Source organism: Mustela erminea, chromosome 18 (genome assembly GCF_009829155.1).
Source record: "Mustela erminea isolate mMusErm1 chromosome 18, mMusErm1.Pri, whole genome shotgun sequence".
Taxonomy (NCBI): Eukaryota; Metazoa; Chordata; class Mammalia; order Carnivora; family Mustelidae; genus Mustela; species Mustela erminea.
The window spans coordinates 2,512,208-2,536,914 of record NC_045631.1 but is presented as its reverse complement, the minus strand read 5'-3'; the positions used below and the strand labels follow the sequence as shown (position 1 = coordinate 2,536,914).

The following is a 24,707-nucleotide window of genomic DNA, read 5'->3' as shown; positions in this document are numbered from 1 at the left end:
AGTAACTGAGTTCCCTCCTCCAGAGGTCCGCGGGAAAGCGCACACCCCCCGTTTTCAGAGTGATCTGGGCTGGAGGGGATATTTAGGACTGACTGACGAGGCAGAAAAGCAAGGGAGGATGGGGTGGAGTGCGATGACGAGAAGAGGTCATTCCGCTCAATTCCAGGCCTTCTGAAAGAGCTATATGAACCTAAAGCGGTGAAACTTCTCGCGATATCTTAAGACACACGGCGCCGTAAGCCGCAGTGAGCCCCGGCGCCGGAGGCGTGGGAGAAGCTCGCGAGATCTCTGCAGTTGCCCCGGAGACGACGACGACGACGACTACGAAGAGGAGAGGTGATCTCGTGGAAGAAAAGAGGTCGGGAGCACTCGCGAGATCTCAGACCGCCGGACTCGAAAGCTTCTTAGGAAGTTGACCGGCCCTGAAGAGGCCCCGGGACAAATGGCTGGGGCTGGACCAACCATGCTGCTACGAGAGGAGAATGGCTGTTGCAGCCGGCGTCAAAGCAGCTCCAGCGCCGGGGTTAGCGCGGGCTTGGGTTCTGGGATCGAGGGGCAGCCTGGGAGCAAAATGGGGGGCTGGAGAGGGAACCACAGCTCCCGGCAGCCTCTGGGCTGGGTGGGAGCGCCCCGAGGGCTGTCGGGAGCTGTGGTTCCGCGGCAGGGCGGGGGGGGCGGTGCCGTCTCAGCGCGTGTCCCGCCCCACGCAGGACTCGGACGGGGAGCGCGAGGACTCGCCGGCCGCGCGGGCCCGGCAGCAGCTGGAGGCGCTGCTCAACAAGACGATGCGCATTCGCATGACAGATGGACGGACCCTGGTCGGCTGCTTCCTCTGCACCGACCGCGACTGCAATGTTATCCTGGGCTCGGCGCAGGAGTTCCTCAAGCCGTCGGGTCAGTGCCTGGGGGATTCACGTCCACCTGGTGCAGCAGCGCTCCCTCCTGGGAGGCGCTTCCCGCGCACTGTCTGGCTGCACCCCTGCTTTCTGGGGCTGGAAGGGGCGGGACCGACGCCGGCCTGCCTCCCTGACGCTCTGCCCCTTCTTTCCAGACTCCTTCTCTGCGGGGGAGCCCCGTGTACTGGGCCTCGCCATGGTACCCGGCCACCACATCGTTTCTATTGAAGTGCAGCGGGAGAGCCTGGCGGGGCCTCCCTATCTCTGACCGCGGCCACGCGTGCTCGGCAGACCATTAAACCTGCAACGAAGTGCCTTGTGTCCGAATGTAGCTGGCGTGTCGGGAGCACTGTCAGCCCGCCTTCCCCACCCTGGACGTGCAGGCCCCAGGGTGGGCCCCTCCATCTTCCCTCCCACGCCACTGCTCCAGGACTGCGCTTGGAGGGGGTGTCATCCTGCTCCGGAAGGCCCATTGTTTCCCTCCCCGGCCTGGCAACACCGAGTTCCTCCAAGCTGGGGTCAGAGAACGGGCTTGGGTCCCCAAGGGGAGCAGGGCAGGCGATAGAAGCCGGGCCCTCTCCACTCTATTGAGGGGGAGGTGACTTGAGAGTCAGGGACAGAGCTCTGGGGTCTGGCCAGGAAGAACAGGCCACAGCGATAAGAGAAGGCCCCCGGGAGGCTGAAGGATGCGCTCTGGAGCCCCGGCCCCATGTTGTTTCCTGCTTCTGGGCATAGGGCAGGGGTGACAGGAATTGTGCCATCCCCCTGTTCACAGGATCGCAGGGACGCATTCAGCTCATTCTTTATTGATGTGCGGTCGCTCCCCCTCCAATCTGGCCCCCTCAGCCCGTAGATCCCAGAGGAGCTGCACCAGCAGAGGGACCACATGAGGTTCAGTTGTCCTGAGGGACGGGAGAGTGGGGGGTGGGGGTGGGCAGGGTCCAGCCCAGATGTTCAGGATTCAGGGAGGAAAGTGGGTTTTCCGGGGTGTGGCAGATTTCCGCCAGCTTTGGGTCCACGGAGGCTCCGGTTCCCCCGAGGGGATGCTGGAACCCGGCTTAGGCACCGGTGGCAGCACAGTAGGTCAGGAGACACCCCCCCCCCACCCTGTTTTTTCAAGTCCTTGGGCCGACTGGAAGTGGGGGCAGTCGTCAGGGTGGTTCTTGACTCGCGGGTCCTCAGACCCAGACCTTTCCTGATGTGGGAGGGACCTGGGCCCCTGGTGAGGCCCGGGTCTGCCGCGGCTGCGGGGCGCGCCGGCGCCGGTAGAGGGCTCGGCTGTAGGGCACGAGGCAGTCGGCCAGGCGGAGGCGGAGGCAAAGGCGGCGGTAGCTGGCCAGGGCTAGCACGAGCAGCGGCACGAGGAGCAAGAATCCGGTGACCAGCAGGGCCGTGAAGCCCGGGTCCCGCAGGTGCGCGGTGCAAGGAGGTGCCTGGGAGCGCAGGAACTGTGGGAGGAGAGCAGGCCTCAGGCCCAAGCCGGCGGGAAAGCCCGGGCGGGGAGCTGCGGCCCGCGCACCCCACCGCCACCGCGAACGCAGGGCCGAGCTCACCTGGGAGTGGCAGAGGAAGCCGAAGCCGAGCATAGTGACAGCGGGTAGCAGGATGGTCCCCAGCACCAGCGCCAGCAGGAGGAGGTTGAAGGCGGCCACCAGCAGGTTCTGGGCCGTGACCAGCACAGCGCAGGCCCAGCAGTCCAGGGGGTCCCGAGGCTCTGGGCCGCCGCCGGCAGCCGGTCGCTGCGCCCCGGGGACATCCGCCATGGCCTGCCTGGCTCCCGCCCGCCCGGGCCGCGGCCCTTATAGCCCTCTTTCCTGCCCCTCCCCCGGCCCAGCCTCTCCCCACCCCCCCTTATCCTGGAATGCGGCTCCAGGATTAGGCACCCCCTAGCCCGAGGAGCGGACCAGCGCTCTGGACATTCCACAGGCGCCTCGGGGAGGGGCTCGCCCCGCCGGGGTCTGCGCAGCTGGGCCCCGCAGCCCTCCCCCCCGTGCGCGCCCCTCGAGCTCCAGCACGTTATCAAAACCGGGTGTTTTTCTCTGATTTTATTTTTCATATTAATATTCTCACACAAAAATCACCGAAAATAGGGGTAGGGTTGGGAAGACCCCTCTGCCCCTAGGGCAGAGAGACAGTGCAGTGCGAGGGGGCGGGGCTGTAAACCCCCCAGCCCTCCGCAGCCCCAGCGTGGGAGAGAAAAACCACCCACCGAACAAAAATAAATCCCCGGAGAAACTCATCCCGGGGTGTCCCTGCCCCAGTGAGGCCCTGGCCCTGGGCTGGTTCACGCTTAAAAAGAAAAGGGGAGACGGGGAGGTGGGGTGTGAGGGGATGGTCCGTGTTTTTAAAATTGGCCGGGGCTGGGAAGGACGGGGTTCCTTTCCTCATAGTTCTTTCTTTAAAACTTTAAATTTTTTTATTTATTTATTATTATTATTATTTTTTTTTTTTTACAAAATACCATTTCAGTTCCCACTTCTTCCCCTACAGTACAGGAGTCGCTCACCCTCAGGCGGGGCTGGGGTTGGGTCGGGAGTGGGGGCCTGGTCCAAGAAAGTGCAGGACGTCGGGGAGGGGAGCGGGTTTGAGCACCATGAGAGCCCGGCTGGCGCCGCGGGCGGGCGGGCGGGCGGGCGGGCGGAGACGGACGGGCCGGGCCCGGACACACACTGGGGCACAGGGAGAGGCCCGCGGCGGGCGGTCCCCGGAGGGGCGGGCGGGATGGCTTAGGGGAAGGGGGGGTGCGGGAGGTCGGGTTTTCCCAAAAATGAATAAATAGAGGTGAGTGGGACTGTTATAAATTAAAAACAAAACAAAACAAAACAAAAAACCTAAAAAACAAAACAAAAACCCAGAAAATACAAATCATAACCAAGTGAATAAACAGAGACATGTACAGGGGTCACAGCTAGCATTGGAAGTAAAAAAGGAGGTCCTGGGGGAGGGGTAAAGCCCATAAAAAGAATCTCATTAAACCTCGGCTGCCGTAACGTCTATGTACATGCACGGGCCGCGTGCGTCTGCGCCCGGCGGGTGGGCGGGCGGCTGGCAGGCGTGAGGGAACCCGTATGTGACCCCCGCCGCCGCCGGAGCCTGGTCCTTGTGTCTCTTGCTAGAAAGGCCAAAGTCGGTGAGGGGAGGCGCTGGTGGGCGAGGGGCTGCCAGCCCCCTCCCCCGTCTCCCATTTTTTTTCCTTTTTTCCTCTTATTTGTTAAAAAAATTTTTTTTCTTAATAAATTAAGTGAAGGGGAGCTGCCAATGGGGTGGAAGGGCTGGGCCCGACCCCCTTCCCGGCCAGAGGCGGGACCTAGGTCCAGCCCAGGCGTGTGCTGGTGGCCCCGCGGCGCCCTGCGCGCGGGCGGGCGGGGCGTCCGGCCTCATCGCGACGTGCTGGCGGGGGCCTGCAGGGAGAAAGCGGGCACCGGGCTCAGCGGCGGGCTGGGCGGCGGCGGGTGCGCCGCGGGAGTGGAGAAAGGTAAGAGCCCGCCCGCCGCTGCCGCCCGCCCGGGCCTCACCAGCGTGAAGGCGTCGTAGGCCTGCGCCAGCTCCTCGGTGCGATACTGCTCCAGGACCACCACGCCCTGCAGGCCCGCGCTGCGCCGCCGAGCGCACGCTTCGCAGTGCACCAGGTACGTGTTGCGGCTGCCGTTCTCGCTCGTCACGAACAGGATGTTGAACACCTCCACCTGGGACCCGGAGCGGGGCCATCAGCTGGGGGATGGGGGGCAGTCCCGGGGACGGACAGGGAGGGGGGCAGTCGGGGGCGGGCGCACTCACGTCGCACTCGTTGCAGTAGTAGGCGGGCTCGTCCTTGACGCGGCCCTGATAAGCGATCTTCTTGCCGGCGCGCACCAGACTCTCGCGCTGCACCTGGCAGTGCTTCATGGACTGCAGGAGGCAGAACCTGCACACACAGTGGGGGCGAGGGCGCGGTGAGGGCCGGAGGGGGATGGGGGGGGTCACAGTCCCTGACCTGGGCAGCTGTCACAGCTGACATTTCATGTGGCTTTCGTCTACTTGGATCAGAGAAGAAGAAAGCGCCTGGGAGCCGGGGCCCATAGCCATCCCAACGCGGGCACAATGCGGGACACGGGGTAAGGTGGGGAGCCGGGTGGCGCTGGACAGGGAGCACTAGACCGAGGCCTGCTCAGGTGGAGAGGGGCTGCTTCCCACACGGGGCCCTCACTTGATCATCTTGAACAAGTCCGGGTCGCTGATCTTAACCGTGCGAGCCACGTTCCAGGAAACGTGAATCATGGGCACGATGGATTTGACGTTCTTCACCTCGTTCCACTCATATCGTTCCAGGGCCAGCTGGTACTGATAGGCTGCGGGCCAGAGGGGGGGGACTGAGGATGCGCTGCCAGCCGGGACCGTGGCGGAGTGGGCAGGGACAGGCCCCTTCCTCACAGCAGGCTGCACTCCCGCCCCGCATGCCCCCGCCCTCTCACCGGTGAGGGGCCCCACGTTCCAAGCGATGTTGTTGCACCAGCCGGTGGCCTGCACCCAGTGCACAGTGCCCGCATTAATCCACACGAGGTCTCCGGGTCGCTGTACGAAGCGGTACACGGGGATATTGGAAGCATAAAGGTCATCCAAGATCGGCCACCAGGAACCAGTCAGGTAGTCCACACCGTGCCTGCGGGGTGGTCACAGGGTCAGAGAAGTCTGAGGACCCCGGCCGGGCCTGTCGGACGGGCGTAGGCACGGGAGGGAGGCAGGGCGGCGCGCACCGGTCGCAGAAGGCGCTGATGGTCTCCCAGTAGTGCTCGTGCACCGCGAACCACTCGCAGTCGCCAGGGCCAATGTTGATGTTGACGGAGCAGAAGTTGTTGTTCTCCTGGTGGCCTGCAGGGGGCGACAGAAAACGGCGTGGCTGGCCGGGGTCAAGCCTGCGCTCCGCGCCCGGCCCACCCTCGCACCCTCATTGGCTGGCGGAGGCCCTGGTAGCAGCCCCGCCCTGCGCCCCCCACCTCGCAGGCACGCACGCCCCCGCCAGGAGCGCACCTGGCGTCCGGCTGCCAGGGACCTTCATGTACAGCTGCACCGTGTTCATCCCCAGGATGGTGTGGCCCACGTGGCTCAGCATGTTGCCGGTGGACGTGACCCGCATGAAGGCGGGCAGCTTCAGCAGCTCCTGCAGCTGGGGCTTCCACCTGCGGGGGCAAAGGTGCCACGGAAGTGAGAGGCTACCCGCCCCCCCCCCCCCGCACCCAACTCTGCCCACCAGGCGGCGCTCTGGTCCCGCCCCACTGACCTCTTGGCATCAGACAGGTCGATGTTGGTGCCGAACTTGATGATGTGATGGTTCTTCGGGTCGGGAGCGCTGCTGCCAGGGCAAAGGGCGCACGGGTTGGTGGAGAGGCACGAGAACTAAGGAGTGGGGAAGGGGAGGGCCCAAATGGACCTACCTGGGAGGGGTCCCCGTGGTGCTGTCCGGCTCCTCAGACTCCTCATCCTCACTCTCCTTCTCCTCCTGCTTGGCCACAGAGGGGTGGGCGCAGGCCTGGGTTAGCACCCGCCCCGGGGTGCCCCCATCACAGCCCCCAGATCCCGACCCCTGGGTCCAGCCAGGCGTGCGTCCCTCACCTGCAGGGACTCCTGGAAAGACGAAGCCTGGTACTGTGCGTACTTGGCAATGGTGGTGTGGGAGCGGGAACTCTCGCAAGGCCAGATTTGCCGCGTGCCCGTCAGATCCCAGTTTTCGTCCGAGGGCTGCTGCACCTGCGTGCGTACCTCCACCGTGTGCTCGCCGCTCGCTTCCACCAGCGTCTTGGTGGAGAAGAGGCCCAAGTCTGCAAGGGAGGACCGAGCAGGGCGTCGGGGCAGGGGCAGAGGGCAGGGAGCGTGGGCTTTCTTACTCCCTGAGCCTCTGACGCAGGGTTAGCCTAGGAGGACAGGGGACAAGGCCAGCCCCACAGGCAGCTGGGGCAGTTGCCCCTTCCCAAACCAGGCTCTCATCTGGGTCACCCCCAACGCCACCTCCCAATGCTGCCCTGAGCCGGGGCCCCTCCAGCCATGTCCTCGGGTGTGCACAGGGCCACAGGCACACGGCACCTGGCACTCAAGAGGTGCTCAATGAATGGAAGTTTCCTTAAGTCATCACTGGATCCAAGGAGATGGGGTGAAGTGAAAGCCTAGAAAGTGCTTCCAGGAGCTCAGCGGAGAGAAGGGAGGCCATGTGGGGAGAAAGGACGCTCCGGGTACACGGGAGATGTGATTTTTATGCTTCTGTGTGGTTTCCCTTCCTACATTTGTAGCTTTCTCTGAAATTCTGCACAATAAAGGACTGGAAGAGGGAAAGCCTCAAACCATGGGATGACCCAGGCCCTGTGTAATCCGTGCCCTCACTCTCACTGCCAAGAAAACTGAAAGGGACTCCAGCCGGGTCCTGAGATACATCCCTTTCCCTCTGCCCGCTGCTGGGGACACACACAGATGGGAGAAAAGCCTGAGACCGGCAGACCCATCACTGAGTACGGCCTACGTAGGACTGAGAAGGGCTTGTGCTGGCCGCCAGCCGGGGGTTTCCAGGTTTGGGGGCCCTCAGATGGCTCTGCCCCACACCCCCTGCCACACTCACTGAGCCGCAGGGAGCCCGCCAGGCCCCGGATCACGGTGATGGGGTTCCGAGGGTCCGTACAGAACTGCAGCAGCACTGGCGAGAAGGCATCCCGTTTGCTCTCCAGCTGCAGCAGGAGGAGACAGGGCAGGGGTGAGGCTCGGGGCCCACCCCCACCCCCCACCGGCCCCCAGCACGGACGCGAGTCTGATGGCAGGGGTGCCCCACGTACATAGATGCTGGGGGTGGGCGGGTTGAGTTTTTCCCGGGGCAGCTTCTCCTCTGTGTTTATCTTCGGTTTCACAGACTGGGCAGGGGAAAGGTAGGACTCTCTAAATTTCCCTTTCACCTTGGCGTTCCTGCAGGGAGGACAGACAGACGAGGGCAGGGCTACCAGGGTGACCTGGCAGGGGCAGGGGGTCCCAGGCGCCGGCCCCTCACTTACTTGCTGGCGCGTACCACGTCGGCGGCGCAGTGGCTGATGGTGAGGTCTGCCATGCGCAGCCTCCGCTCCTCCACCTCGGAGGCCATGAAGGTCTCCTTGTCGCCGCTCTCTACCTTGATGAGACGGATCTTCAGCTCCTTGGGGGGCCCCTCACTAAGGGAGCGCAGCTTCAGCATGTCAGCACGGCTAACGCCAGGGGGCCCTGCCGCTTCCTCCCGGGCCTTCTTCCCAGGCCCGGGGGTGGAGGGGGGCATGGGCTGGGCAGAGGGTGCAGGAGCTGGTGGAGGGGCCGGAGTTGCCGGTGGCTTGGCCTTGGACGCCCCGCCGAGATCCGGCCGGGCCTTCTCGCGCCCCTGGATCTCCTCGCTCTGCAGGTCCAGGTTGCCCAGCACCCGGCGGCTCTTCTCTTTGGGGGCCTTGGCCTTGGTCTTTGCCCTGCCCTCTCGGGGCCGCCGACCCACGCCATCCTTGCAGGCCCGCCGGTGCCGCCGGTGCTCCTTCTGGTGCTCCTTCTGCCTCCGCTTGCCGCTGCCTGGTCCTGCCACCGCCCCCGCCCCACCGCTCTCCTCCCGGGCCTGGGCAGGAGGCAGCAGTCGCTCAGTCCCACTGTCCACCGGGCCCGCCACGTCCACCGGGCCCGCCGCGTCCACTGGGCCCGCCAGGTCTGTGGTGCTCCGGCCCACCCGCTCCACGAGGGTCTCACAAGCCCGACTGATCTCTTCTAGCACCTCAGACTCAGACCGAGCAGGGGGCAGAGGCAGGGGTGGGGGCGGTGGGGCGGGGGTCATGGGGCCCGGGGCTGGCTCTTCGCCCGCCCTGCGCTCCCGGGCCCAGGGCCCGCCTGAGGTAGAGAACTGAGATGACGAGGAAGCGGAGGGCTGCGGGGAGCCCTGGGCGCTGGGGGCCGCTGAGGTGGGTGGTGGGGCGGTAGCACCTGACGGGGGGCCGGGGGAATACTGAGTGGCGGCCAAGGGCCCGGGCCGGGTGGCAACAGCTGCTCCAGACCCCCGGTAACAGTACTTCTGTCCCTCCAGCACGGAGGCCAAGGACTTGAGCAGGCCAGCCGGACCGGCCGCTGGGGGCAGAGGGGCGGCCGAGGGCGGGGGCTGGGGTGGGAACTTCGCGAGAGGCGGCGGCGGCGGCAGGGCTGGTGGTGGCTTCTTCTCCTCTTCCTGGGTGGCTGTGGCGGTGGTGGCGGCCGTGGTGGTGGTGGCAGCGGCGGCGGAGGCGGTGGCAGCCGGGGCTGTGTCACTGGGGAACGGAGGCTGCAGAGATGGAAAGGGCTCCTTCAGGGGGGGCGGGGGGCCCACACCTGCCTCCTGCTGCTGCTGCTCTTCCTCCTTGCGGATGGACTCGTCCAGCATCTTCATGATGTTGGCCAGCCCGTCGGGGAGGATCTTGAACTCGGCCGGCTCCTCGAACTGGTCCTCCAGAGGGGTAGGGGGAAAGTCGAAGAGCCGCGGGCCTCGGGCAGGCAGGTCCCCAACCCTGGGCGGCGCAGGCTGGGGGGCTTTATTCAGGGGGCCTGGCGACGGCCCCGGCCCCACCTCTGGGGTCTTTGGGAAGGAGACCCTGGGCCGAGGGCTCTCCGGGCGCCTGAAGCTTCCTGAGGTATTTTGGTGGCAGGAGGAGGGAGGAGCTGGGGGCAGGTTAAGAGTCAAGGGTGCGAGAGGTGGGTCCTGGGGGCTCAGTGTGGGGCTGGGGGGCCGGGGAAGGGGGTCCATACTTCTGGCCAGGTAGGGAGGCGGGGGGAAGGACACAGGCCCCGTAGGGCTGCTGCTGCTGCTGCTGGTGGCTGGGGGGGCGGGAGGGGTGTGCGAATCCTGAGTGCCCACAGAAAAGCGGGGAGCCGGAGGCCCCAAGAAGCCCTCGCGGTGGGGGAGGGGTGGTGGGGGAGGACGGGGGCGTCCCTCAGCCCCGAAAAAGAGCTCCTCTAAGATCTCCCCATCCTCACGGGCTGCCCGGCAGGCCGGGCCCTTCAGCCAGGCAGGGGGCGGTGGGGGGCGCAGGAGACGGGGGCAGGGTGGCGGAGGAGGTGAGGGGGGCCCGGGCGGCAGGGACAGGTGAGGAGTGGCAGCGGGAGCCGCCAGGAACGGTTTCCGACTGCTGTGTGCCGAGGGCCCCAGGCGGCCTTGGTGAGAGGAGACGTCCAGCGCGGGGGTCTGGTAATGGTCAGCGCCGGGCTGCGAGAGGAGGAGAAGGGTGGCGGGGGGGTCAGAGTGCCGCTCCAGCTCCCCCACCTGAAGAGGAGCTCCCAGGCCGGTGCCCCACTGCGCCCACTGCCGGCACTCACGATGCCTGGGCTCGGCTCCGCGCCCCGGAGACCGGTGTTGCTGCTGCTGCTACTGCTGCTGCTGGTGGTGCCGGGGAGGCCAGGGGGCCGGGAAGGGGCGTAAGGCACGCAGGCGGTGGTTGCTGCTGGTGAAACGCTGGAGTCCATCCGCGACCTCTGAACTCTGCTCTCTCTAAGGTCACTTCCGGGGGGACGGGTGGCAGGCGGGCAGCCATGGCTCTCTGCTCCTGGGGGGCGGGGGCCGGGGCCTGGGGGTGCGGCCGGGACCAGCCGGTGGCCAGGGGGGTGCGCGGTGTAGGCCGGAGCCGGGTATGGATACGGGTGGGGCAGCGGGTGCCGCTGCTCCTGTGGGAGAGGAAGGAGGGCCGCCAATGAGGGACGGGAGGACAGAGGACGCAGGCCTGGCACCCAAGCGGTGAGGGGCAATGGACGGGAGCTCACCTGGCGCTCCGGGGGTGCCGAACCCTTGCGCTCGGGGCCCCAGACGTCTCCATGCAGGGTACTCCACAGCCCTGGCTTGGTCAGCTGAAAGGGAGGGCTAGTGGCTAGGCCAGGCAGGGGTGGGGGCGGTGGTGGCGGCGGCGGTGGCGGCGGCGGTGGCAGTGGCGGTGGTGGCAGCGGCAGCCCTGGGGGAAGGCCAGTCTAGAAAGACACAGAGTGTGAGACCCTACTCCGTCCCCCAGTCCGGTCCTCCGGCTATTTCCCTGCTCAACTTTCCACATACAACCATACCTGCTCTGAGCTGCAGCCTCTCCTGCGCTTGCCTCCAGGGCTGAGGCCCTCATCCCCCGAGGGGCCTGAGAGTGCCACAGGAGGCACGGGCTGCACCACTGGGGGTTCAGCGGCTCGCTTCACTGGGGGACCTCCCCGCTTGGCCCCGTAATTCCGCTTGTGCTGAAGACAGAAAGGGGAGAGAGAATGACACAGCTCCATACCTGGCCCGGGCCTCCTCCCTAGCCCAGCCGGCCCCGGTCTCACCTCGAGGTGCAGCAAGTTCCACACTTGTTCCAGGGGAGGCAGGACCTTGGCTCGGTGCTGGCAGGAGCCGGCATGAAAGTTCCAGAACTGGGCCTGAGAGCAGAAGCACACATTAAGATGAGGGTACTGAGCGCGGAGGCACAATCCTGCCCCCGTCCCAGGGTCTGCCTCATCCTACCTGCTGCAGTCGCCCAATGCGGGGCCCCAACTCAGCCAAGCTTCCTCCGTAACGAAGGGCGCTGTGGTAGCAGCGGATGGCCTCCTCACTGTCATGCTCAGACTCATACAGCTGCCCAAGCTGCTCCCACAGCCCTGGCTGGGCCGGCTCTCGGAGCAACGCCTGCACACAGCCATGCAGGGATTCCAGCTTCCCATGGAGGGGTCTTGGGGAGGGGGTCCTACAGAGCAAAAGGGGTTGCGGGCGTTGGGGTCAGACTTCGGGGAACTCTTCCCGGGCCCCAGACTTACCTCCCATCCCCAGCACGTTTGAATCTTCACTCACCCTGGAGCATAATATGGTTTGTTGGGGTGCCCGGAACTACTGCCATGTGAAGGGGGTAGGGGCGCAGAGAGGGGGGGCTGCCCGATGCTGGCAGAACACCTAGAGAGAGAAGGGGTCTTTTAACACGCAACAACGTTACGCAGTCCTGTCTCTACCTAGGAAGGAGGGGACTGAAAAGCTAAGAGAGAGCAGCGGAGGACGACATTGAGGTCCACAGAATGGCAGAAACCCAGAGAATGACACAGAGACTGAGGAGTTGAGGGGATGGGAAGGGTGCCTGGAGACAGAGAGAGAGGCCCCAAGTTCTCACCTGCCTCCAGGCAGCCATGCGCTACGAGGAGGGGGATGGGGCGGGCAGGAGCTCCAGGCCCCAGCACAGCTCAAGCCCCCAAGGGCAAAGGCTTCCCGTGCAGCGCGGGCCCCTGGAGGGTCCACTGCCCGATGCATCCAGCCTGAGCCAGGGAGAAGAGATTACAGTCTCAGTGGGGGCGCAGCCTGAGCCAGCAGCCTGCACACCACCAACCCGCCCCGGCCTGTCCCTTACCAGGTCAGCAGTGGCCCCAGGAGCCCTGGAGATCGGGCACGGCCCCCTGCCCCAGCTCTCTGGGGCGACGGTCCCGCTCCAGCCGCTCTGACAGGAGTGCCCACTGCCCCCAGACGGCCACCCAGAGCCCTTCACAGCCAATTCTACAAAGGGGAGGAGGAGAAGGAGTGGGGTGAGCCGGCCAGCACACGACGGAGGCCCCGGGGCTGGGCCGGGTGGTCATCTGCACTGGGTGTCCGCCCCAGCTTTCCCTGAGGGGAGGCCCCCGGCGGCCCAGGGCGACGGCGAGGCGCCGGGACCGACGGCTGGGAGCGGCCCAGGCGGCCAGCGGCAGCTCGCAGTCGGGAGCCACTGGGGCGGACGCGCAGCGGCGCGGCTGCTTACCCGGCCTCCGTGGGAGCGTCCTCTCCCGGCGTCGGCGAGCTCCCGAGATCTGGCCAATCACAGGACTTCCTCTCTCCCCAGCGAGCCAATCATCACCCGTGTCTCCGCCTCAGTAACAGCCTGGCCGGGACCAATGAGAGCGAGGTGAGCCCGGCCGCTGCCGGCCGGGGGAGGAGGGGCGGCGGAGCCGGTCAGACGGGCTCGGCCTGGGGTGACCCCGGTGTGACCCCGTGGCTCCCACCTAGGGTCTCCACCTCGGGCCCGGCGCTCGGGCCGGCGGCGCCCGGCACCCTGGCGCGAGAAGGCGGCGAGTCGCACGCTCGGGCAGGCCTGGCGGCCGCAAGTCCCACGCACCCGCGGAGCCACCGGCGCTCACGGCGCGACCGCCCGAAGCCGCCCCGCGCCCCGCCGCCGTGAGACCGACTGACAGCCAACGGACGCCCCGCGCAGGCAAAGGGGTCGCTCCCCTTCCTCACTTAACCCCGCGCACTGCCTCGCCCCCCACCCCGAGTGCCTCCGGGAGCTGCGGAGGGCTGGCCGGTCACGGCGACTTCTCCGGTAGCCAGACCCGACCGCGCCGCGACCTGAGCGCCCCATCCCCGACGCCTGACCCCATCCCAAACCACGGTCAGGCCCCCAGCCTCGTACCCAGTTCCTTGAGCTCCTCTACTTCCCCGCCTGTCCAGACCTTCAATGCCAACCGATCCCCCAAACCAAAATCTCCCTTCAATCCCCCCAACTTGTGAGAAGTCGCGCACCGCGGTCCCGAGTGGCCCCTCTCGCGTGGCTCCCGTATCCTCTGTGCCCTTCCCCGTCGGGGCCACGCGGTTCCCCGCGGCCCACGTGGCCCCCGCCCCCCAAGGGAGGGGGGATTTCGGGGGTTGCCCGTGACGTGGCTACTTGCGCAGCGGAAGCGGCGTGTGTAAGTGTAAGGGGGGGGTCCTTCGGGAGGGAGGAGGGCGGGGCCCGACAGGCGGTGACATCACCCCTGTCCCACTCTCACCGCCCACTCCCTTAAAGAACCCAGAACCCGTTTCACTTCCTCCTTCACCGCCACCCCCCCCCCGCCCCTTCCCGTCGGTGCTGCCTCGACCCACGACGGGCGCCTCGCTCCCCTTCTGAGCACCTTCCCTTTGGCCCCAGTTCTTCCCTCTCGCCTCTCTGAACCCAGGCTCCCCGTCCCCGCGCCTCCCCGTCGCCTACCCCGCGTCCCCGCAGGTAGGGCGCCGGCTCCGCTCCCGGGATCGGTCCATTGAGAGTCTAGAGTACAAAGAGCTGCGAGAGGCGAGCGTAGAGTACAAAGCGGCGGGGGCGGGGCCAGCGCTCCAGCTGGAGCTCGCGCCGGGCAGGAAGCCGGGGGAGAGCGCGCTACGAGGGGCTGGGGGCGGCTGGAAAGTTCGCCTTAGCCGAGAGAAGTCTGCGCCGTGGGGAAATTTCCACCCAGCCCGCAAGGGCAGGCGGGTTTCTGGTGAAAACAGTCCTCCCTCCGCGGGGCAAGGTCGTCTGTTTACAGGCTAGCTCTCGGACCCCGCAGGTCCTGGCGCGCCCTCCCCGCCGAGGCCGGCTCACGCCCGGGCTCTGCGGACCCTCTCCGCGGCTCTGGCGGAGTTCCTGCCCCGAGCCCTCTCTCCTCGCCACACAGACTTTCTCTCAGTTCCCAAGCCCTGGCACGAGCAGAGCGCTTAACGCCGGTCCCAGTGTAGCCCCGGCCAGAGTCCCCGACCCAAGTCCCGGACCACTCAAGGGAAGACGGGGTGGGGAGGGGAGACCGGGGGTCCGGGTATCAGGGGAACAGATCCCCGCTTGCGAAGGGGCGCCCAGGGCGCCGCCAGTTACCAGGAAATGCAGCTTCCCCTAGTGCGATGATGACACTTCCCCTCCACCACTTCCCCTTTCCCACGGGGAACTGACTCAGCTTTCCCTAAAGCACTGAGCCCCGTCCCTCCAAGCCCGTTTCCACCTTTGTCCGCAACCCCCCACGCCGGCACTCAGAACACAGCAGCCCTCACTGGACAACAAAAACTTCCTGTACACTAAGCACACACTCACTCTCGCCAACGACCACGGATCCCTGTCCCCACCCGGGACCCAGGCGCCTGACTCCCCCCCGCCACCCCCCTCCCCACACACACCATCCGCCTCCCGTACAAAGACCTCCCTCGGGGTCTGATTCAGGCTCGGGGTGTGGGGGGGGGAGCGTGAGTCACCCAGAAAACCTTCCCCTATTCCCACTGACTCAGTCCCCGCCTCCCTGAACACACAGACACACAGTCAGAGGCAGACACAACTCAGCCCACACACCGCTCACCACCGGTCCCGCGGAATTTCCCCTCTCGTCTTCCCCCACGACGGCCCCTCCCCGCGAACGCCAGCCTCGACGCCCCGCTCACACCTGTTCCCGCAGGCGGCTCGCGGTCCACTCTCACCTCCACTCTCGCTTTGGGGCAGGAATAGCCCTCCCCGACTCCCGGTGTCCCTACTAACCGAGGGGAGGGGACAACCACGGGCAGGCACAAAGACAGACGCCCACAGACTCCTCGAAGGCAGATGAGAGGAAGACGCACGCGGCCGGAGCCAGGCTGGGAGGACGGTATACTTCTGGGGCAGACATTCCATTCCAGCCTCTCCCGCCCGCCCCGTGTCCCGGGGGCCAGCCGCCCAGAAAGGGTTAATTCTTATCCTGCCGAGGCCACGCCCTCTCCATCCGGGCACTCCCGGCTGAGCCCAGCTCCGCCCCTTCCATCCGGGCTCTGGACTCAGGGACTTTAACCGACCCCCTCCCCCGGAGCCCCGAGAGAGACCCACTCCATCAATCACACCCACTTAACCCTCTGCGGGCTTGAGCCCGAGAAGCCCCTCGGCGCAGCGCTGGAGCCGCGCGGGGCGCGGGCTGAGGGGCCAGACGTGCGCACGCAGACTCACATGCCGGCCACAGACAGGACCCCGCAGACACGGTGTTCCCCGGCAGGCGGTCGGCAGACGCGCGCCACGCGCGCCGAGCGGGGGCCGGTCCCGGAACGCCGCCGCATCCCGGTCCCCGCCAGTCCTCCTCCGGCCCGGTGGAAGCGAGGGGTTACAGGCTCGCTTCTTACCTGGGGGAGGGGGAGGCGGAGGGGAGGGCCGCCGGCTGGGGCGCCTCTGTGACTCAGCCGCCCGGGCAGGCCGCCCGCTCGGGATTCCCTTCCCCAGCCTTCCCCCGCCGCTGGCCCCTCCCCGCCCCCCACCGAGGAGTGACAGTGCCGGCCCCGGCCCGCTATGTGTCACTGCGAGCCTTGTGTCTGCCTCTGACTGGACCGCTGTGTTCCCCAGTGTGTCTGACAAGGTCGGCTGTGTGTGGGTCCCGGTGTCTGTCTCAGTGCACCTGCATTATCTGCTCATCTTGTCTCCTTCAGGGCCTGCATCGGACGCGTTCCTGTCATTATGCCTGCCTACATGACTCTGAGGGGCTGTCTCTGTCTGTGTGTCTGCCTGGCTCCTGTCTCAGTCTTTTGTCTGGGTCTGCCTCTGCATCACTTGCGTGATCACGTGTGTCTCTGCACATGCCCTTCTGGGTTTGCCTTCATGTTCCTGAACAGAGTCTGGGAAACACTGGAGCAGGCTGACCCTGCTGACTCCTCGCCTCACTGCCCGGAATCCTGACGCTTGCTGGATCAGTGATCCTTCTGTTTGAGTCAAATATTTGGGCGTCTGTCTGCCTTCAATCAAGTTCTGTCCTATTCCTTAAGGTCCTTGCTTATCCTCCCAGCTCCCTGCAGCTCCCATTATGATGGTAATTGCTAGCATTTCGTGAATACTTATTACATGCCTGCCACAGTGTTAAACACTAAACATACATTTTTAAAACGTCCCCCAACCACCACCCCAAACCTAAGGTAGGAGGTACCTTTTTTTTTAACCCCATTTTACAGATGAGGAAATTGAGGCTCAGAGAGGTTATGTAACTTCGTGAAGTTCACTCTGCAAGAGTGGAAGGGCTGGGCTTCTTCCCAGGGCCTCAACTCTTTGCACTCTTCTAGAAGGCCTCTGTCCTAGTCTCCATCCCTTGGTTTTATCCTCACAGGCCATCTCTTGGGTCAGCCTGCCCCCGGGGTTCTACCCGAGACATCTCTACCATCCCAAATGTCTCACGTCCTCTACAGTGGGTGTGGGCAGAAGACTGTGTAGCAGATCTCCGAAGCCATTGCTTTCTTGGCAAGAGAGCGCATTCAGTTAACACATTCATTCAACACAATTCCACTGAGGTAACCCAATGTGCAAACCATCCTGCCAAACAGAGACACAGAGGAGAAAACAGTCCCACTCAAAAATTCAGTGAGTAGCGGAGAAGAGCGGCACACGCTCGGAGAACTCAAGTCCCGGCTTAGGTATCATCTTTTCTCCTAGAGAATGAGGGATGAAGCTTGGCCTACAGAGCCTCAGGCAGAAAACTGGCAGAAAGAGAGAGGCGAGGAGAAGAGGGCTAAGACTTAAGGCGCTGGGCAGCCTGCAATCGTTGTAGTGCAGTGGGAACAGGACGGACCAGAAAGGGATCTGGAAAGAAAGGTGAGATGCCACGATTCCCATGGCAACAGCAGGCGCTTGTGCCAGGGGCCTCCACTACCTCTCCGAATCAATTTCCAATCACCATCCACAAACCAGACTGTTCAACAACTCTTCTAGGGCACTCCCACCCCAAGAAAAATCCCTCCAGGGTAGCTCACCTCTACCACACCGCTTGCAAACTCTAGCTCAAGTCCATTCAATAAGCAACTGACTTGAAGCACAGGGGTGTCGGGCGGGGGAGGGGGGGGCTTGGTGGTCGTGGAGAGGCTGTGAAGCACGGGGCTGAACCACTCAGAGGCAACAGAGGGGGGGCTCCATAAACCAGGAAGGCTGAACCACTCCAGCACCACATGGGGGGATGCATGCCAGGAGCTGGACTGGACCATTCTGGGGAGTGGGCATGATCCAGACCGTACCACTCTTCCTCAAGCATGTGGCAGCGAGAAGGACTGTTGCGGGTTGGGGGAGGTGTTGCTCGGGGGCAGGACTTACCAGATGGAATCTGATGTGTCCTGTCTCATTGGAACCAGTGCCCCAGCAGTGGGGTGCAGCAGACCACCGTGGGTGGGATGGGTGGTACTACGGGGCTGGCATGGTGCCTGGGGGAACCTGAAAGAAAAAAAAAAAGCCAGTTAGAAGTGGGGTCTCCCAGGCCGGAGTATCTTCCTGTGCTCCCTGTCTTCTTGAGGAGCAACCAGCCGCTGGTGGTCAGATGGGATGGGAGAACCTGTTTCCGTGGCAACCAGAAAAAGCCATCCCCAAAGTGGTCCTCCAGCCTTCTTCCCCTTTAGGAAGCAGCTTGGAGCAGGGGGTGAGAGGCACAGGCGATGGCATCTGTGTAGGTCGGCGGTGGACACCTAACTCATGATGCCTCCTGGGACAGACCCCTCCCGCTGAGTCCCGGGTCCCAGAGGAGCCCGTCTGCCTCTGACCTCCACACCCAAGTCAGCCTCCATCCCAGCCCCAGGTGCGCGCACCCCGGCCTTCAGCTCAGCCTCCTCCCTCACCTTATCACGACACCAGTCAACCCCACCCTCTGGACTCTGCCCCCTCCCCTTCCCCCAGGCGGGCGCAGGCAGGTCTCTGCGAGCAGCACAGGTGGCCAGACGAGACGAACGGGCCCAGCGGGGAGGAGCCTCTCTCCCAACAAGGACTGACTCCGGGGCCTGGGGGCCTGGGTCTGGACGTGGCCTCTGCCGCAAGCCTCCCTTCCATCCCACCCCTCAAGGCCATATCCTGTTTCTCCATCACCTCCTTCCTCTATGTGGCCCAAGAAGGTGACAGAGGCCCACCCCCTCCCCTCCTGTCACAGACAAACAGCTAGGTCTTTTAACAGAAGTCCAGGGCCAAGAATCAGGTGTCCACCTCAGGTCACACCTAAGTCTTGCCCGTCCTCAGACTCAGTCCTCCTCAGGGACCCATGGTTTCTGCCTCCTTAGCAACCGTGCTCGGCCTTTAAGGTCCCAGACACTCGGGCTCCTAGTGCAGTCTCTCCATTCCCTGGCCTTCCAGCCGACATCCTTCCCCCTGCCCCAGAGACTCAGGCCTCCAGCCCCCAACCTCCATGATGCAATGTGCAGCAAGGTGCCCGGGCTGCTGACGACACGGGCCCGAGGGAGATGCTACTCCTGACCCAGGCGGGGCCCCTCCGTGTGCCAGGTCATGGGCAGCTGCAGGCTAGGGAGGCCAGACAGGCAAAGTTCTCCTGCTGGAGAAGGAATCTTCCAGGACAGAGACGCTGAGAATGTGTGGGGAAAGAGAGAAAGAGAGAGAGAGAGAAAGAGAGAGTGTGTGTGTGTGTGTGTGTGTGTGTGGTGTTTGTGTATGTGGTTGTGTTGGAGGGGAAGGTCAAGCCTAGAGAGAGGGGAGTGGCAGGCCTCAGGACACACCAAAGGAGTGAGGGGCAGCCAAGGGGGTCACAGGAGTGTGTATGGGGTGTCTGGACACCAGAGTGGGGGGGAGGGGCCAACAGCCATTTAAAGGGCCAGCCCCAGAGCTTTAATCCCTCACCAGCCCTGGCCCCAAGCCGGAGGCTCTAATTCATCTGTCCAACAGCTGGGGTGGGTGTGTGTGTTGGGGGGGGGGGGGCATGTGGACGGGAAGGGGGAGCTGGGGGAGGAGCTGGGGCTTTCTTGTGCACAGAGCCAAACAACAAAAGGGGAAGCTGCAGAGCCAGCTCCAAAGTGCCCAGGCCTGGCTGCTGACCTGCAGACCCACCAGCAGTCCCCACCTGATGGCCCACAGACTCCACAGTCTGCACTCAAGGGCTCTTGGCCAAGGAGTCCAAGCACCCAAAGGTGGGGCCCAGGAGAAGGCCCAGGCTGAGTGCCTCCCTTCCCCCCGCAAGCTGTCACCCCTCCTTGCAGGTCTCATCCACACCATCCTGGACCCGGCAGGCCCCACTACAGATCCAGCCTCCCCAGACTCGGCCTGCCGGCTCCCCCTCCCGCCGGCTCCGGGTGGCAGTGGCCACACCAAGCCTGTCCCTTTAAATCATTACCACCCCTGATTGTGTGCACAAACCGAGGGCCCTACCCCCCAGGCAGGCAGCTTGCCACCTCCCCACCAAGAGTCCCCAGAAATGTGAGGGCCATTTAAAGGGACAACAGGGAGGCAGCCAGGTCTCCAACTGCCCCCACCCCCACCCCACACACACTCCCAGACCCTTTCCCCAGCGACACACAGCCCCTTGCCCCTCCAGAGGGCCCCCCAAATTCCGGTTCTCTCCCCACCCCTAGAGACTGCTAGAAGGAGAAAGGGGACCAGAGTTGGGGGGGGCGGGGAACAGGGGGAGCGAGAAAAGGACAGGGACTGCCTCCTTACTCAGAGCCCCAGGGGACGGGTCGGAAGGAAAGCAAAGCCCAGAGAAGCAGCGAGACAGAGCCCCGATAGGTGCCGCGGGCAGACCTGGGGCGCAGAGGCTGCCGGGCGAGGGGAAGGGAGTCGGGCTGCACGAGACAGCGGCGCGGCCAGCGGGCGACAAGCCCAAGTGGGGGAGATGGAACAAGGAAGGCCAGGGGAAAGAGGCAAGGCCAGAGAAAAACGGGGAGACAGAATCGGGGAAAGGGGTCATCCGGGAGGGTGTGGAGGAAAATCCGAGAAGGGAGGGCGAGCCAGGCCAGGGTTACCTGCTGGGTGTCTGTCCCCCGGCGGTGCCCCCGGAGTCCGGGTAGGGAGGGGGGGAGCAGCAGGGGGGGGAGTGGGGGCTGGGGGGGCGGGGGAGACGGTCCCTCCTCTGCCTCCTGGGCCTGCCCCGGCGCTTGCAGCCTCTGCCTCCCTCCCTCCTCCTCCCCGTCCCTGAGTCCCGGAGTCAAACAAAGAACTGTAGCAGGCTCTCCCCAACCCCCTCCCTCCTCCTCCTCCTCCTCCTCCTCCTCCTCCACCTCCTCCTCCCCTCCCTCCCTCCCCACCAGCAGGCTCCCTCCTCCTCCCTTCCGGTCTCTTCCTTTAACTACCCGCCCCCCCCAGCCCCCAGCACTAGTCTCCCTCCACCCACCCACCCAACCTTTTACACACCCCTCAGCCAAGCCCGTCCCCGCAAAGAAAACTGTGGAGTCCCTCTGCTAAATGGAAAGGCCCCAGAGAACAACATGGGAGGGGACCCGGGTCTTGCTTAAAAATCAGGAACCACAATACAATTATTTTATTTTCACGGCCAGAGGAATAGTCTGAGTTGTTTCTTCTCCAAGAGGAGAGAGATAAAATTAATAATCCTAAAGAAAGCAATACAAATCTGACTAAAGCCCTCATCAAATAAAGTGCACAACGCAGGGAAAGCTAATCCCGAGCCCCCCTACCTCCCACCCACCAAATTAACACCAACTCCCCACTCCTCCCTGACCAACTCCTGAGGTCCTGGCCAGGCTGAAGCCAGTGGAGCAACCATCATCGTAAAAATAATAACTATCCACATTTAACGGGAAAGAGCCTTTCCTAACAACCCTTCGTGCAGTATTTATTCTGTGCCGGGCCCTGTGCTAAGTGTTTTGCATAAATTATCTCAAACCCCCCCCCCCCCCGGCCTAGAAGGTATGTATTGATATTTAAATTTTTAAGATTAAGAATATAAGGCTCTGGAAGGTGGTGACCTTTCGAAGTCCCTATAGCCACTAAGTGGCAGAGCTGAGAAAGGAATCCGGGTCTGATCTGACAGCTCTAAGGTGCATTACAAGAAAAATGAATTTTTTTTTCCAATTATCATAACCAAACCCCAGGAATTAACTCAATAGGGAAAAGCCCCGGCAGCTATGAACGGAGCCCTCCTCCCTCAGGAAAGTGATCCACCCACCCACACAGAATAAAGACCCTGACTTTTCAGTCTAAGACCGTTTCCTGACCCTCTTCCTCACTGCTGGGGTGTCACTGATCCAGATCAGAGGTGAGCTGCGGTCCAGTGACCCCTCCCACACCACACGCAGCTCTCCAGGGAGTTGCTATCTTGCAACCACTCCCCCTTCAACTCAAAATGGGGAAAGGGGCAACAGGACACTTGGCAATGCAGCAGGTGGGAAAACAGAAAGACGGCTGGGAGGCTCTTTCAAAGGGAGGAATTGCTGGGAAGGAAAGCTCTCCCCACCAATCTGGGGCAAAATGCCGCAGGGTTCCCGTAGCCCAGCAATGGGGCAAAGTCTTCGGGCCACACCACACCCGTGCCCCTCCCCCTCACAAAACTCCAGGCCAGGGTTTCCCACCTGCAGGCTGCTAAGGCCAAGGGAAGGGAGAGGGAGAAAAGATGGCACGGGGTTGGAACCGGACTCGGGGCAGAGGTTGGGGGGCGGGGGTGCGGGATGGAAAGGGGAGGAGGCCTCCAGCCTGGCAACCGTCCCAGGGCACGTGCACTGGTGACATCATCCCAGGCCACCTCTAGCACAGACCTTTGACCCCTAGGGGCGGAAAGGGGCCTTTGGCTAAGCTTCCTGGGAAATAGCCTTAGGAATTCTGGGAGCCCAAAAAGCAGGGGAGGGAAGGAACCCAGGCGGCTTGCCTTTATCTCTTCTACCCCCAATGCGGCTCCAGTCCCCGGAACTCGGACTTGTTAAGGCTCCTCCTCCCCGCCTCCAGCCCTGACCTCCCAACCCACATTTCTGACGGAGTCCCGACACGCCTCTCGCAGATACTATGCCTTCTCTCTCTCGGGCGAGATCGCGGGTGGGGGCCGGGGGCAGAAGGTGAGGGACGGGGGCACCGGGTCCCGCGGGGCTCCGTCTCCCATCTGCGGGATCCCCCGTGGCCCAGCCGGCCGCCAGCCGGAACCTGTCTGGGTCCCCAGCTCTCCTGCCCCTCCCCGCGCAGTTCCAGGGCGGAGTCTGTGGAGTTGAAACCAGGACACGGCGAGAGGAAGAGTTATATAACCGGGAGAAGCCGAGAAGGACGAGTGGAGACCGGGACACACAGCCCAGAGGGAGCCCCGAGAAATGCAAAGAGCAAGGGGGCGAGCGGGGAGGACACGTTAGGGATGGAAAGGATTCTGGTGTGCCAGCCGAGGGGAGGAATTCCCGCGAAGGGGCGTCAGGGCCCGCAAGAGTCACCTGGGCCGTCCGGGGCTTCCCCATAGCGCCCTCCCCCGCCACCTACAGCAGCTGAGCCCAAGCGAGTGAAGCTTCGGGAAGGGGCGCAGACACCCGTTCCGTTCCCCCTGGGGAGGCAACCTCAGCCGGAGCCCGGGAAGGCGGCTGCGGAGCCTAAGGGGCCGGAAACCGCAGCTCCGCCCAGCCCACCTGGGAGAGTGGGGCGCCAGCTGGGGGGCGGGTGAGAAACAGGTAGCCAGCCCCGCCCACGCAGGGCTGGGCACTAAAGGTTCGAGACCCAGCGAGAGAGGACCGGCGAGTCCAGACACCCAGGTCCCCAGAGGCTGAGGAGCGCAGCCCAGGACTAGTTTGCAAACACAGACTCAAATGGGGGGTGGGGGGACCGTGCGCCGCGAGCGCCAACTCGCCGCGCAGGCGCAGGGGGGCACCCGGGCGCGTGCGGAGGAGGGAGGAGGGTGGGCGCGAGCGTGTGGGAGTGCACGTGCGGTTCCCGAGCAGCTCCCTCCCGCCTTCCTCCTCCTCTCCCCCTCCCCTCGCCCCTTTCCTGTGGCTCTATGAAGCCTCCAGCACATTGGCTGCCAGGGCCCTGATGTCAGGGCCGTCCGCCCGAGCGGATTGGCCGGATGCGAGAGTTCGGGAATCCGGCTCCCGAGTCTGGCTCTCCAGTTACTCCGGGCAACCCCTGTTGCGGGCAAGCAACCCCCGGGAGGGCCAGCGGAGCGGCGCTCGGGGCCGCGCCTGAGTCCCGCCTCCCCCGGACGGTCGCGGCGCCCTCCTCTGCGGCAGCGCGGCTCGCGTCGTCCCCTCCGTCCTTCCCGGGCTCTCCGGGTCCCGGGGAGCAGGCGTCCCGCCCTCGACCTTCCCCGCGGTCGGCCCGCCCCCCTCTCGCCACAGACCGCCCCCCCACGCCCGGTCCCCAGGTAATGGCCACCAGCCGCAGCAGACAGGAAGCGAATCTGCGTCGCTTAGTAACCAAGCCGCGTGCCCCCTCCCCACTATTTACCGCGGCCCGGGGAGGCGGAGACTGAGTCCCAGCCCCCTCCCCACCTCTTGCCCTTCGCCTTCCCGCCCCCAATTTCCTGTGAGGGGCAGAGATGACAGGAAGCCAGAGGCGCACCCCCGCCCACCTTTCTCTCGGGCCGGGCGGGGGGCTTCGGCCGCCCTCCGGGCCACAGCGCCCACCCCGCTCCCGCGGCTCCTGCTGCGTGTCTCGCCTTCGCCATCTCGTGGCTGCGCTGGGAAGGTCCGCACGGAGCCGGCCCCGGCGAGGGCGACGAGCGGCCGAGTGGGGTCAGCCCAGGGATGGAGGGGCTAGCGGGGTGCGGCGGAGTGGATGGAGGCGAAGGCCGCAGCGGGGAGGCCGTTAGCCGGCGCTCCCGCCGTGAGGGGCAAGGCTGAGGCGACACACCTCACCGTGCGGAGAACCGCAGGGACACCCAGAGGTGGCCCCGGGCCCGGAGACCCCTGCCTGCCTGGCCACGCCCGACAGCAGGGGATGGTCGCACCGGCCCAGCTGCGGACTCCGACCTTCAGTCCTGCCCTTCTGTCAGGAGCCGCCCCGCCCCGCCCCGCCCAGGGTCGGGGAGGGGAATCCCAGCCCGAGGGGGACTGGGAGCTCTTTCAGGCCCCTCTGGACACCCGCACCCCCAACTCTTCTGCCTCCCCGCTCTTACCCCACCCCACCCCGCCCCGCCCTTTTCTAGGGTACCCTGGCGTCCTGCGCCCCGGTCTCCTTTTAGTGCCTTTGCCAAGACCCAAAACGTCCATCCCCTGCTCTACCGGTCCTGAGACTCGGGCGTCCCGCCCCCTGCGCGGAGATGGGTTTCCCCCTTTCAGACGCCCTCGCAGCTCCCCGTTACCTGTTTCTGGGGAGTCCCAGGTGCTCAGGCTCCCCGAGGTCTCCCAGGGGGTCGAGCGGGCCCCCCCTCTCCCAGGCCAGGGCCGGGGGGGCCGCTCCGCCCCGTGGCGCAGTTGGATTTTCCAACACAAACACCGCCCCCCCTGCGCCCCAGCCCCGCCCCCTTCCCCGTGGT

General features: G+C 64.8%; 3 protein-coding genes across 14 annotated transcripts; 1 reads left to right on the top strand and 2 right to left on the bottom strand.

Annotated features, from left to right (window-relative positions):
• Nucleotides 1-411: 411 nt before the first annotated feature.
• Nucleotides 412-1,208, top strand: NAA38 (N-alpha-acetyltransferase 38, NatC auxiliary subunit). 2 transcript variants are annotated; one of them, XM_032322551.1, is made up of 3 exons: nucleotides 412-523; nucleotides 711-894; nucleotides 1,052-1,208. In XM_032322551.1, exons 1-3 carry the CDS (start codon nucleotides 443-445, stop codon nucleotides 1,162-1,164), a joined length of 378 nt encoding a protein of 125 aa, XP_032178442.1. In that variant the 5' UTR covers nucleotides 412-442; the 3' UTR covers nucleotides 1,165-1,208. The 2 variants fall into 2 exon arrangements, with proteins under 2 accessions (XP_032178442.1, XP_032178441.1); XM_032322550.1 differs by having other exon boundaries at nucleotides 483-894.
• Nucleotides 1,209-1,686: 478 nt separating this feature from the next.
• On the bottom strand, nucleotides 1,687-2,714 carry TMEM88 (transmembrane protein 88). The gene is made up of 2 exons (XM_032322554.1): nucleotides 2,450-2,714; nucleotides 1,687-2,344 (listed from the first exon to the last, which is right to left on the bottom strand). The coding sequence occupies exons 1-2, from the start codon at nucleotides 2,657-2,659 to the stop codon at nucleotides 2,075-2,077; spliced, it is 480 nt and encodes a 159-aa protein (XP_032178445.1). The 5' UTR covers nucleotides 2,660-2,714; the 3' UTR covers nucleotides 1,687-2,074.
• Nucleotides 2,715-2,926: 212 nt separating this feature from the next.
• Nucleotides 2,927-24,692, bottom strand: KDM6B (lysine demethylase 6B). 11 transcript variants are annotated; one of them, XM_032322531.1, is made up of 24 exons: nucleotides 24,534-24,692; nucleotides 17,639-17,755; nucleotides 12,605-12,724; nucleotides 12,221-12,363; nucleotides 11,987-12,128; nucleotides 11,677-11,775; nucleotides 11,353-11,572; nucleotides 11,175-11,267; nucleotides 10,929-11,090; nucleotides 10,638-10,838; nucleotides 10,197-10,541; nucleotides 7,904-10,086; nucleotides 7,691-7,817; nucleotides 7,480-7,585; nucleotides 6,486-6,691; nucleotides 6,308-6,372; nucleotides 6,154-6,225; nucleotides 5,904-6,052; nucleotides 5,630-5,744; nucleotides 5,348-5,535; nucleotides 5,083-5,224; nucleotides 4,674-4,800; nucleotides 4,412-4,582; nucleotides 2,927-4,297 (listed from the first exon to the last, which is right to left on the bottom strand). In XM_032322531.1, exons 5-24 carry the CDS (start codon nucleotides 12,121-12,123, stop codon nucleotides 4,274-4,276), a joined length of 4,932 nt encoding a protein of 1,643 aa, XP_032178422.1. In that variant the 5' UTR covers nucleotides 12,124-12,128; nucleotides 12,221-12,363; nucleotides 12,605-12,724; nucleotides 17,639-17,755; nucleotides 24,534-24,692; the 3' UTR covers nucleotides 2,927-4,273. The 11 variants fall into 11 exon arrangements, with proteins under 11 accessions (XP_032178422.1, XP_032178432.1, XP_032178424.1 ...); XM_032322541.1 differs by having other exon boundaries at nucleotides 6,154-6,222; XM_032322533.1 differs by lacking the exon at nucleotides 24,534-24,692 and adding an exon at nucleotides 23,802-24,349.
• Nucleotides 24,693-24,707: the final 15 nt, after the last annotated feature.

Excerpts from the sequence above, each read along its gene's own strand:
- NAA38 (XM_032322550.1), top strand. The coding sequence starts at position 483 with ATGGCTGTTGCAGCCGGCGTCAAAGCAGCTCCAGCGCCGGGGTTAGCG. Across the intron at positions 895-1,051 it reads GGAGTTCCTCAAGCCGTCGG|ACTCCTTCTCTGCGGGGGAG; the intron begins GTCAGTGCCTGG and ends CCTTCTTTCCAG.
- TMEM88 (XM_032322554.1), bottom strand. The coding sequence starts at position 2,659 with ATGGCGGATGTCCCCGGGGCGCAGCGACCGGCTGCCGGCGGCGGCCCA. Across the intron at positions 2,345-2,449 it reads GCTTCCTCTGCCACTCCCAG|TTCCTGCGCTCCCAGGCACC; the intron begins GTGAGCTCGGCC and ends CTCCTCCCACAG.
- KDM6B (XM_032322531.1), bottom strand. The coding sequence starts at position 12,123 with ATGCATCGGGCAGTGGACCCTCCAGGGGCCCGCGCTGCACGGGAAGCC. Across the intron at positions 10,542-10,637 it reads CGGCACCCCCGGAGCGCCAG|GAGCAGCGGCACCCGCTGCC; the intron begins GTGAGCTCCCGT and ends CCTCTCCCACAG. Across the intron at positions 4,801-5,082 it reads GACTTGTTCAAGATGATCAA|GTTCTGCCTCCTGCAGTCCA; the intron begins GTGAGGGCCCCG and ends CTGTGTGTGCAG.